Below are 12,707 nucleotides of genomic sequence, written 5' to 3'. Positions count from 1 at the left end.
ACTTGGTTTCACAGTCAAAACCCTTGGGACCAGCAGTCAAGAAATCAAGATATTTCATACTGGCAAAATATGCTGTCAGGGTCCTCTCCTGAGTAATAAAGAAGGGTGATATTATTTGATTCAAGGCATGGTTTTCTCAACTGCTTGCATCTGTTAGTTGGACAACGACTAAAGATAACAGAAGAAAAATCGGTGCCTTTGAATTGTGTTGCTGGAAAAAAATTACTGAATGTCCCCACAGACTGCCAAGAAAGCAAAGAGATCTTTGCTGGAGAATGTGAAATCAGGGTGTTTCTTGAAACAAAGGATGAGGACATTTTGTCTCATATACTTTGGGCATTTAGTTAGGGAGCGCCAGTCCTTAGAGAAGGACATTACACTTGGAAAGGTGGAAGGGCAGTTTAAGAGGAAAACTATCAGCATGTTGGAATAAAACAGTAACTGCAGCAATGGGTTCAAGTGTGTTGGAGATGGTATGAAAGAGGGTTCAGATATGTTATTCATAGGTTCACTGGGAGTTGTACTAGACTCAATGGTTCGTACCAAGTGGGTAAACAGTTGTGCTGTCAACTCAAATGAAGGCAGTTAAAAGCCACCAGCTTTTCCACAAGAGAAATATAGAAAATCGATTTATAACCTCTGAAAACCCACTGGAGGGTCATCTACGATTTGGTTCTGACTAGATGTCATTAAACAGAGTTAGACCAAAGGATAGTTTAAAACTTAAAATCAGATCATATCAGTTTTCTGCATAAAATCCTCCAACAGCATCCCATGATGATCAAACAGACCCTATAGGATCAAATAGCTGCTTAGTTTCACACTTTTTTCTTAGTACTCTTTCCTATCTCAGTAAATTTATACCTTATATACTGCTGTTTCTTATCTTGGAGTAAACCAAACACATTCCTTCTCCTATATAAACTCTCTGCTTGGAATGTATTTCCTATCACAATTCCTTCCATTTTGTCATTATGCTTCAGCTATTCTTACCACTAGCTCTAAAATAAACATACTGGATAAATTTCAGTTCTCTATTTTGTACTAATCACTACCTTTGAGTGTGTGTATATTTAACTGGTAATTGTCTCCCTTTATGAAAGCTTGCTTTGTTCATAATCTTTTATGAGAGACTCAGTATCTTATTTAAGTGCCTGTACTTAGATGGGACTTCAATAAATGTGTTTACTGTGAATAACAGAACTGCTGTATTGAAATTTATATTCAGAAGGAGAACTCAGTAAAGTAAAAGGGTCATACACTTAAATTTTGTTATCTGTTGCATTGGAGAAAATGAACTATAATAGAAGAAACTGAGGAATCAATAGATAGAATTAGAGACTTTGCACAGTGAGGTTATATTTATGCTGAATGAAAGCTCTAGGAAGGAACCAACCATGCAGACCCGAGAGTTTCCAAGACAGAAAACAGTAGTTAAAAGGTGTTAGAGGCTATATAAAGTTAAGTGAGTCTCAGGAGTTAGTGTGACTATAAGATAGTGAAAGCACAGAAGGAGAGAAGGGGTTTTAAAAGTAGTTAATGACCAGATTATGCAAGCCTTGTTAGGGAATGGCAGAGTTTAGATTTTATTTCAAAAGAATGTATCATTTAAGTAGTCACTGTGCACAGCCTTATTAATCAAACCATGCCCTGAACCAGGAGTTATCAGCATCATATTTAATGTCAAAATAGAAGGAACTCAGCCATTATCCTGTTGCCATGACTGTGCATTGTTGAGTCAGAATTGACTCAAAGCTGACCCCCCAGTGGGTTTTTCAGAGGGAGTAATTAAAAAGACAGGAGACCATCCATCTTTCTTCTGCAGTCACTACCCTAGTAATGAATAAAAATTTTCATTTTTAAAAAAGGATTCCCAGATGATGTATATGCACACTGAAATTTGTAAAATTCCCTAAGTTCCAAATGGGAGATGATCATGGCTAGATAAAAGAAGTTAGATTTGTTTGCAAGGTAAAGTTGGCTTAACTCTCATACACAGTTAAATGGAGGTCTTGGTAGGTAAGCACCTATATAAACTTAGATTCCAGAGAAATACTTTGACTTGTAGCTACAAATCTGCCAAGTCTTGCATTTCAATTGATTTTTAGTGTTTTACAGTTTGCTTATGTTTGCATTTTGTTATCTTTATGGGCAATAAGACAAAACTAAAAAATAATCAAACTCATTACTGTTGAGTTGTAACTTATTAAGTGATCCTCCACTGGATTTCTATTGGGTGCCATCAGGTTGGGATTCATGGGTTTTCAGAGGCAGAGAAGGCTGTAAATCTCAAAGAAGGCGATTGTCCCCGGATAGCCACTAGTGGATGCAAACTAGTGGTCTTTGGATTAGCAGTGCAACTCTCTACAGAGCTCCTGAAATAAAACATAGCTCTGGTGGTCTAGTGGGTGGGGAATTGCACTGTAAACCCCAAGATGTGTGGTATAAATCCACCAGTTGTTATATGCCAGAAAGATGGGCAATCTCCTGTCATATGATTTACAGCCTCTGAAAACCCACTTGTTAAGTGCCATCAAGTTGTTTGCAACTCATAGCAACTCTACATCTCTGAACCGTACTCTATCCTGATCCAACTTTATTGTCTCTGACACACCTACCACCATTACCCTAGTCACTGAGTCAATTCATCTTATCCAGGGTCTTCCTTCTTGCACTGTCCCTCCACCCTCCCAAGCATGACATCCCTCTCCATGGACTGGTCTCTCTTACAACATGCCCAAAGTCAGACGGAGCTTCAGAATCCTTGCCTCCCAGAAGCAACCTGTTTTCACCCACTCTCATTAAAGCCAGCATCACTTCAGACTCCACAGTATGAATTTTTTTTTGGAGTTCTGTAAGTTGTCTAAATCCTCTGTTCTTTCATCCTGAATTCTTAACCTTCGATGTCTTTCATCAAATTTTTACTAACTCCTTTAACCTCTGCTTAGAATATGATTTAAATTCCAAGATCAAGCTTGATCAGTGCTCTTCCTCCTCTGGATTCTTCATTTTTCAGGTTTTAACTGGGATAGGTACTTCAACTCTGGTGGCCTAATTTGTAAGCTATTACATCACTAACTAAAAGATTATGCAACTCAAAGGTTAGAATCCCAGGGAGAGAGATGGGTCATTGTCAATGGGAACTGACTCCAAGGCCATCAGTGTTTGAGTTTCCAGCTGCAAACATGGGTGGAAACGCCAGGGTTGGGGAGTACATTTTTCTTGATGCCCAGTTTTATATTTCTAAAAAAAAGGATCACTGAAGGGGGAAGTCAATTACTAGGAATGAATGAAGAAAGTCCCAAGTGAGGAAGATTACTAGGGTTGCAACATTCCAAGGTCAAGGATAAACTGAGTCAGTACGTTTATTGCTATTTATGTGTTAATGTGGAATTCCAATTTCATACCCTCTCTATACCATTTTTGGAAGCAGGAGTGTCTGTCATCCACTTCAGTGGGGCTTCAGGCCTTTTGTCATAGGGTCACTGAGGGTCGTGCTCGGCTTGAAGGCAACCAACAATTATACATTTGTCTCACCAACGACAGTTTAATCAATGAAAAACTTACTCTCCCCAAACACCCACACACTAAAACTCACTGCTATGGAGTCTATTCTAACCAGTGACTTCAAAGGGCAGGGTAAACAACTTCATAAGATTCCTTGGCTGTTAAAATTCTATGAAGCTGATTATCACAACTTTCTGGTAGTTTCCAACAAACAACCTTTTCGTTAGCAGCCAAGTGCTTACCAATTGCACCATCAGGGACCCAGTTAAAACTTTTATTCTTGTAAAAACAATTTCAGAATCCGGTTTAAATTTACAAGGTAAACCCAAAAGAAGCCTGACTAAAATGACATTATCATTTTAAATGGTTCCCCTCAATTTTCTATTCTCATCGTGAATTTATGTGGTCATTCACAAGACATTCTCTGAACTCAACGAAACCATGTCTCTTCCAAGATCAAATGTCCATTTGAAGAGGACGGCGTCAATGAACGCTGCTTACAGAAATAAAAGCTAAGGGTATGTTCCAGAGCCAAGAAGGTCAGGGTATTGGAGGACACGGCCTCTTGAGGCCGCCCATAGAGTGACCACGGACCGCAGAGGGGAGGGCGAAAGTTGAGGACGCAACTAAAAGTCCCTGCGGTCTGCAGGTGTGAGGCGCGTGAGTGGGGAAGGCCAGGCGCCACCCTGCTCGGGACGTGCGTCCCGGGATCACTCCAGGTCTCGCTCCTCCCCGCCGACAAGGGGGAGAAAGGGCGCTGGACTGCCAGGCTATAAAGGGCTCCCGGCCTTCAAGGGCTCGCTTCGGCTCGCCTGCACCTCCGGCTCCGCCCAAGCCGCCTCCCTCTTCTTCAGGCTCCCGCTGCCGCGCGGGTCCTACTCGACCTTCTCGGGCCTCGGCTACTCGGGCTGCGGCAGAAGATGGCGACTCCCGTGGCTCAGGCCGACAGCTCCGAGGCGGCGCTGGCTGCTGCCCTGGCGGATGTGCCTGAGCTAGCTAGGCTCCTGGAGATCGACCCGTATTTGAAACCCTTCGCTCGGGAGTTCCAGCGCAGGTACCAGCGAACTGCACCCCACCTCCCAGCGCAGGCTCCAGGCCTGGCCGCCCGCACCCCGCGCTCAGCGCCGCTCCCGCCCCGCCCCTCCATTCCCGCCGTGCGCGCCGGCCTTGCCCCGCCCCCGGGGACGAGCCCTAGTGGGCGGGGCTCCGGATGAGTAGGGTGACTGGGGCTGGTCGTTTACCGAGTTGTGTCTAGAGGCTTTAAGCGTTCTGAGTTGTGTGGAAGTGCTGGATTACTTTAAAATGTGTTCAGTTCCTCTCCCTTCCATCCGTTTTGTTTCTTGGGCGAGGCGCACTAGTTTCCTCTAGTACTGGTAGGGCTTCAGAGCAGCGCCGTGCTGGTTTCATATTCGCATGACCAGAGCGCTCTTGTGAATTGGTCTGAGATGTGTAAATGTGCAGTTTCTGGGTTACTTAATAGCAGATACTCTAATTTTATATATAGCAAAGTTTTCCAGGAAGGCACCATATGCCCTAGTTTTGGTTAGTATTCTTTATCTCATGGAAGATTAAGCCTGTCTTGATCACTTTCCCCCTTTCTTAGACTAATATGGTATCAGCAAAAGTACATGGCCATCCTGAAGAAGAAGGTATAAGAGGAAAGCTGAACTTTTACACATTTGGGATGCTTTAGTTTAAGCGTGTTGTCTACCATACTGCAATTAATTTATTTCCAATCTTTTAGTTGCTGTCATCATAATTGTGCTGATCAGACTAAAAAAGTGGAGTTTGGGGAAAAAATTAACACTAATTATGCTAGTTTTTGAAGGAAGTACATGGTGATTTAATGGCTTCTCATCTTTTACTAGATTCACTTTAGAAGGAATCCTACTGGAACAGTAGAACATTCATAGTCAATTTTTAAAATGATGGAGACCTGACATGAATTTTTAAGTGATAGTTAATAAGAATCACTGGAATATGAAGAAAATAAGAGTGCTTTGCAGGTTTAGTTAGTTAAAATTTATGTCCTGGCATTGTCACTTAGTTTCTGTTTTCAATTCAGCAAAAGTTTATTCAGTAACCTCTCTGAGCAAAGGCATTTTCCTAGGGATTGTAGATGACAAATAAATGAACACAGCATCTAGTTGTAGAGCTTTTACGCCTTAATGAATAGTGCGCACTCTCTTCATAGTAACTACTTTGAGATAGTTAATGAAATGATTGTGCCATTATTTAAAGTGTTAAAAACAAAAGTTTGCAAAATTGCTTTCAGAATTTGCAATGTATATATTTTAAGAGAAATTAATGCATCATTTTTATAGTTCCAGATTGGTTTAATTTAGAAATAATAAAACAGAAAAATAGAGGATTGAAATATTGGTTACACTTAAAAAAAACCTCAAAACCAGGAAAAACTGCTGGGTTGGTTTTTTTTAATGTATATCTTAGAAAATGATGCTCAAGACAAAGGCATTTCTAAGAGTTCTGAAATAGAAATGTTTTATCTCATCCTTCCCCACCCCCAAATACAAAATGACCACAATTAGACAAAAATTCCTTGTTAAAATGTGTCTTTCATATGCTTCACTTCCAACTCTACTGAGAGTGAAGCAATTATAATTCTCTTTTATGGTTTGTCAAAACTAATGAAAAGGACAAAGGCCAAAATAAAGAAGCACAAAGAATCCAGTGTTCTGTGTGGAAAGACTGGTCCAGTGGGCCTCTGTGCCTTACTCTGACCTGGATTCTCCTTCTAGCTCTTGTTTGGATTAATTGCCATTTTCCAGCACACGTGTTCCACTGAGGCATATCAAGTAGTAATTTGGCATTTGGCAGCCGTTGCTTCCACTATGTGAAGAACCAAAATTCCTCCTGCACAAGTGTGATTTGGTTACTTAGCCTTAAAAAAAAAAATCTAGTAATCTACCACAGCGATGTGTCTTTGATTTAACAAAAATATACAATCAGTCCATCATTTGGGTATAAAATATACTTACTAAGGGGTAAAAACAATTTGAGGTACAAGCAAAAATGTGAAACAAAGGTGATAGAGACAATTTTATTTCCTCATGAACAGATGGTTTTATTATTCCCCAGGAGCTTCTCTTCATTTTAAATTATATTGTGTACTTTTATTGTTATTATTTAAATTTTCTGTAGATGGAAAAATATGAATCTAGTTTAGATGAATAGTGAGTTATGTTGCAGCATAAAATGAAAAGTGGTACATTAATGTGTATAAGACTTCCAGGTTATCTCAGGCATTTCTAAACTATAAACTTCTGGAGATAGAGCTCCTGAAAAATTCCTTCTGAGAGGAGTATGTTTAAGCAGAAGTAATTCTACAAATAGCTATAAATCAAGATACATAAAAATGTATTGACATGAAAAGATTTAATTGCTGCCTTTTTAAATGTTAATGTATGTATACTTATATCACCTCATACTCGTCTCTCTCAAATTTCAAAATGCAGACTACTCCTAATAGTCCTTTAATGCAGAGCTTCAGACCAGTTCTATCATGATCTATAAAGTGAAACATGAATAGATCTAAATTTTTGCAGTTTGGGTGATTTATCCTAGTCATTGGAATGTGAAAAATTATGGAAGATTTAGAAGAGGAATAGTGAACTCTTTCAGGAACCTTGTACATGAATGTAAAAGGAGCAAAGACAACATGGAGATGGCCATATCTGACCTCTGCTAACTCCACAAGGGAAACTGCTCCAATCATCATTATCCACAGAACAAAACCAATTCCCATGAGGTTAGGCATGTGTCCTCTGCTTCTGCACCTCTTTCAACTAACTCCAATACCAATCTGTTGCTGTACTGGGTCTCAAATCTGTTGCAATTCCTCACACAGCACACAGAATCATACTTGCTATTACAGATTTTATTAGGGGAGTCAAAAGGTTGTAATTCATGTTTGAAGCAGAATACAGTTAGTCAAGACAGCTTCCAAAATGTGCTCACAGGCACCTCAGCCTTCAGCATCATAGCTTTCGGCTAATGTTACAAGCTCTTAAACCTGTCAGTTATGACTGTCTTCCCTAGTCCTCCAGCAAATTTGGACAAAGGCTTCAAGCCCTAGTTCCATGAAATGAAACAGCAATCCCAAGGTCAGCTCTGTTTCATGCTGCATCTCTGGGTCTTCTGTGGCAGCAGCTGCTGCTACGTTTGCTCCTGTAGGCCCTAGTCTGAGGGGTGCAGGAAACTTTGACTCTGAAGGATGCACACTCTATGTGCTGTTTCTTCTTTGCTGGTGGTGAGAGTCCCCAAATCTTCCTCTGAATCTGCTCAATTTAGTGGTGAGAGGAGCCCAGTCCCTTGTGAATGCTAATACACCCTATTTGCATATTTTGCCCATCCACATGATAAAGTCAAAGTAAATGCCTAGTAAAGCCATTTTGAATAATAAACTCTTGACATTACAATGAGATTGGAATACTACTATCTCTTCTAAGAAAGATGAGGCTCTCTACTCCTTTTAAGATTTACAGCCTCAGAAACTTTAGGTGCACCATGAAAGAGAGCTGACTCAATGGCAGTGGGCTTGGTTCTTTGCTTTGGTTGAGAGCCATACACATTCAAAGCAGGCAGTTCCATCTTTGAATGAGGCAGTCCTGTTTCTAAGATTTACATTAATACTATGTAAATATGCTCTCATTTTGAAATGTTGAAGCAACTCTGACTTACAACAAATTCTTCCTTGTAATCACCTTCACTTGCTATACGTGCAACTTTTAAATTAATGGAGAGACATGAATGAAGCCTTATACTGAAGTAAGGCTTAATGACAGTTGAATATCACTGTTCTTTGAAAAAAAACTACTCTCTCATTGCCATGTAGTTGGAACCATCTAATAACTGACCTGTAGGGTTTTCTGAGGTTGTAAATCACTTGGCAGGAGGGTCTCTTTCCCCTGAAGTTATTGGTGAATAACTTTATTAGCATCTCACTCAGTTCTTTAAAGTGTAGTTAGAAAAGGGTCTTAACCTAAGGATTACCTGTACTTAGAAAAAGTTACCTCTTAAATGAAACTCAGCCTACCATTCTTTTTATTGTTATTCTTTAGACAATTTAGAATTCCTTTGTTAAGAACTTCTTCTACAGGGATAATTTTCAGAAAATTCATCCTGACTTCAGTAGTGTAAGAGCAACAATTTAACTACAGAGACTTAATAACCTAAAACAATGATGGTGATATCAAGAGTGGAAGACGCTTCTGTGGGCCTATGTCTGTTAAGCAGCTCTGGTTGCATAGTCCATGGAGAGCTGTCCTGCTAACTCAAAGGCAGTGCGTTTCTGGTGGTGAACTATGATTTGGTTCTGACTCTATGGCAATGACAATATTTCAGTCTGATGCCTGTTAAATATGTGAAGTGGTTGTAATACAGTGACCCCTGTGAGGCCTAGAGTTCTTGACTTCTCTTGTTTTTCCAGATCTTTAAAGTATACCACCAATATAAGGTGCTTACTAGTTCCTTCTGTTAAGGATATGGCCTTGTTTAGTTTGAAGCTTTTCTTTTCTGACAGATTTCAGCTTTCCAAAATTCTGGCTTTCAAAGGTTTTACTGTACTTTTCTAGAAATGAAAATCATTTTAACATTGGTATCCATTTAGAATTGAAATTTCTACTCTATTCCCTGCATTTGGTGTATCAGCATACACATGAAAAGTTGTGTCTCAGAGTACAGAGGTTTTACATCATAGCTAAATGGGGACTGCTTTTCAGTCCCTGCCATGTGCACGACTCTGAAGGAAGTAAAATGCCAATAACTCTAGATGATAGGACAAAACCTATAGAATTTGAGGGAACTCAGCTGACTCTTCTGTACCAACTGTGCATGGGTCTGTGGGTTCATTTGCTTTTTTTAAAAATTATGTTGATTGTTTTCTTTTTTCCCTTTTATACTGGCTTACCTACAAAGTTCACATACGTTGTTTTTCACATTGGATCTTTCCCCTTTCCTTTACCCACCTCTCCCTCTGTCCATCAAATTGTGTTACCCCATGATTAAGCTCCCCTTTCCCCCTCCTTGGATCCTGTACTCATTCTATAATAATGGCCTTACACTGTATTTGTTTTTATGAGACTGAGTTCACTCAGCATAATGCTCTCTAATCTCTCCCATGTTAGGTAGTAATTTACAAAATCATTGCTGCTGCATGCTGCATAGTATTCCATTGTGTGAATGTACCATAATTTTTCAATCCATTCCATTGTAGTTGGGCATTTGGGCTGTTTTCATGTTCTTGCAACAGATCTGTATTAACTCTAATCACTCTGGAATGCTCAGCAGTGACTGTCAAGAGTCTCTGATCTCTGCTCATTTTCATAATGCCTTACCATGACTCAATGAAGCATTTTGGTTTAATTTAGTTTGTAGCACTTGCTGCTGCTGCTGCCTTTCCTGGGAAATGATCTGTAGCATTTCTTAGAGGTCTCAGTTCAGCTCCCATTATGCTGGGTCCTACTCAGTGGGTGAGAGGATAATGTAGTCCCTGTGAAATCTAACATTGATAGACAAATCATGCTACAGTTATTTGAAAGGACACATTAACTTTCAGTTAGATATTTATAGATATTAAAATAAAACATGGAAATGTTTTCTTTGGATAATTGTTTCTACCAGTACCTTTCATTCTAAAGTGCACTTATTTTTTACTAAATAGCAGCTGTTCTTGTGGTGACGTGTGCTCGTTAGTGTATGTTCACACTGTTTTGAAACTGAGACCCTTTTATGTTTAATATCCAACAGAAATGTCATTCTGTTTTGTGTTTAGGTCTGTAGAAACCCAATACATTGACAAAGGTAAAATTTTACATTAAATGCTTATTTGTATATGCTTGCATTCATTGATATATAATTTTATTAAATAAATGTCTTTGATACTGTCTCATTTTCAACATTAGGATTAACTTCTAAAACTTGATTGATTTCTAATGATAAGATTATTCAAAGGATTTGTAGTCCAAATGTAGTGTCTTATATAAAATGGACAAAAAGATAATAAGAATATTGGTAAGGGATTGTGTTTTAAAGTGGAAAGAGCAACATGGGGCTCAGATTTATTAAATAGATTTCAGTCTGTGGGCAAATTACATAATCTCTGCAAACCTCAGTTTTCCTGCTCTCTAAAATATGACGATGAACTGTGTTGTGGAGATGTCTTAAAAACTGGAAATATGTGTTCAGATACTTGGCAAATAAATACTATTTGTTATATTGATAATATTGTTGGTAAGTTAACATTCTGTCTTCATTGTTTACCAGGATTTTATTTTCAGAGAATTTCATTGTTGTTGTCTTCTTTAATGCTATAACAAAATCAACGATCAGATAAATGCCATGCCTAGAAACTCCCCAACTCTTCAGTTTGCTGGGTAAAGCAGTCATTACTTTGAGGGGGCGGGGGGAGGGGTTCCTTCTTTTCCCTGACACACATGATTGTGAATGAGGTGAGAGAGGTGGTAATTTTAATCATAATCTAATAGGTAGGGAAACGAATGTATTTAAACTTTGATCCTTAATTTGGAGAGGAAATGATAAAGTAATTGCCAGTTTACTATAAGCTGAAGGCAAGATGAGTCTGAGGATATAATGAGTACAAAGCTTCCTTTATTGAGACAGGTAAATGCTAGCCTGCAGGAATTCAGCATCACTCTTCTCTTGATCTTTCTTCTCTGTCTTTTCTCTTCTTTCATCTGACTGCTAAGTGTTCATATTCTTGGGCATCAAAAAGCTGCAGGGATTTTCTTCCTCCTGAACTCTGGATTTTTAGAAGAATGGTCATACAGAGTTTACTAATAATAGGAATACCTTTGAAAAAGGACTAATGTGGAAGAACAACAAAATACAGTAGCAGCTGTAAAGTCTGATAATGAATCAAATATGCCCGTGAAGGCCTAACATTGCTATGAACAAATGTGTGTGTATATCTGTATGTCTGTGTAAAAATACATATAATATACATACACACACAGCATATATCAGGTATATTTTAATGAAGTTTTCATATCTTATGACCTAACTTCTTTTTACCCTTTACTTTTTTTGATGTGTCACTATTTTAGTTATTTTTTAAAATTATGGTTCTTCAGTGATATATGTACAAATGGAATAGACTATACATACATACTTTAAATGCATTGAAAAACAAATTTCAATGAGACATAATTTCTCGGCACATATGAGAGCCAAAGAGGAAGAAACATGATTTCTACCAACGTTTGCAGTCATAAATCAATCAAACACGCAACCAGGATGTACTAATAATAATGGGTGACTAGAATGCAAAAGTTGGGAATGAAGAAGAAGATCGATCAGTAGTAGGAAAACGTGGGCTTTGTAACAGAAATGAGGTTAGAGATAAAATGATAAAATTTTGTGCATTCAATGATTTATTCATTACTGATACCTTTTAAAAGAAACACAAACACAGGCTATACACATAGACCTCACCTGGTGGTCTTCACAGGAATCAGATTGACTATATCTGTGGAAAGAATCATTGGAGAAGCTCAAAGTCAGCTCAGAAAATTAGGCCAGATGCCGACGGTGGAACAGACCATCAACTACATATTTGCAAATTCAAACTGAAGCTAAAGAAAATGAAATCAAATCCACAGGAACCAAAATTTGACCTTGATTCTATCCTATTTGAATTCATAAACCATCTCAGAAACAGACTTGAGGCCTTGAACACTAATGGGTGAAAGCCAGATGAGCTGTGGGGTGATATAAAGAATATTATCCATGAAGAATGTCAAAGGTCATTACAAAGATAATGGAGAAAGAAAAGACTGAGGTGAATGTCTGAAGAGACTATGAATATTGCACTAGAGTGCCAAGAAATCAAAGCAAAGAGAAGAAATCAAGAAGTTAAGGAACTAAACAGACAACTTCAAAGGGCAGCTAGGGAAGACAAAGCGAAGTATTATAATAAAATGTTCTAAGAGCTGGAGTTGGAAAATCAGAAGGATCAAACCTGCTTGACATTTCTTAAGCAGAAGGAACTGAAGAACAAATTGAAGACTCAAGTGGCAATACTTAAGGATGTTATGGGCAGATTCTGTAGTCTTCAATAGGTTGAAACTCAACATGAAGAAGACAAAGATTCTCACCACTGGGCTAATTGATAGCACCGTGATGGATGGAGAATGGATTGAAGCTGTTAACAATTACAGTTT

General features: G+C 38.7%; 1 protein-coding gene across 1 annotated transcript in view; it reads left to right on the top strand.

Annotated features, from left to right (window-relative positions):
* The first annotated feature begins 4,310 nt into the window (after nucleotides 1–4,310).
* GBE1 (glucan (1,4-alpha-), branching enzyme 1) overlaps nucleotides 4,311–12,707 on the top strand; it is a 480,806-nt gene continuing 472,409 nt past the window's right edge. The window contains exon 1 of the mRNA XM_006884483.1: nucleotides 4,311–4,561. Within this exon, the coding sequence (XP_006884545.1) occupies nucleotides 4,428–4,561 (134 nt within the window). The 5' untranslated portion in view covers nucleotides 4,311–4,427. The remainder of the gene's footprint in view (nucleotides 4,562–12,707) is intronic.

Source organism: Elephantulus edwardii, unplaced genomic scaffold, assembly GCF_000299155.1.
Source record: "Elephantulus edwardii isolate Elephantulus edwardi_28Jun2011 unplaced genomic scaffold, EleEdw1.0 scaffold00034, whole genome shotgun sequence".
In the NCBI taxonomy this organism is placed as follows: domain Eukaryota; kingdom Metazoa; phylum Chordata; class Mammalia; order Macroscelidea; family Macroscelididae; genus Elephantulus; species Elephantulus edwardii.
The sequence above is the reverse complement of the archived record's forward strand: the minus strand, read 5'-3'. Positions and strand labels throughout refer to the sequence as shown.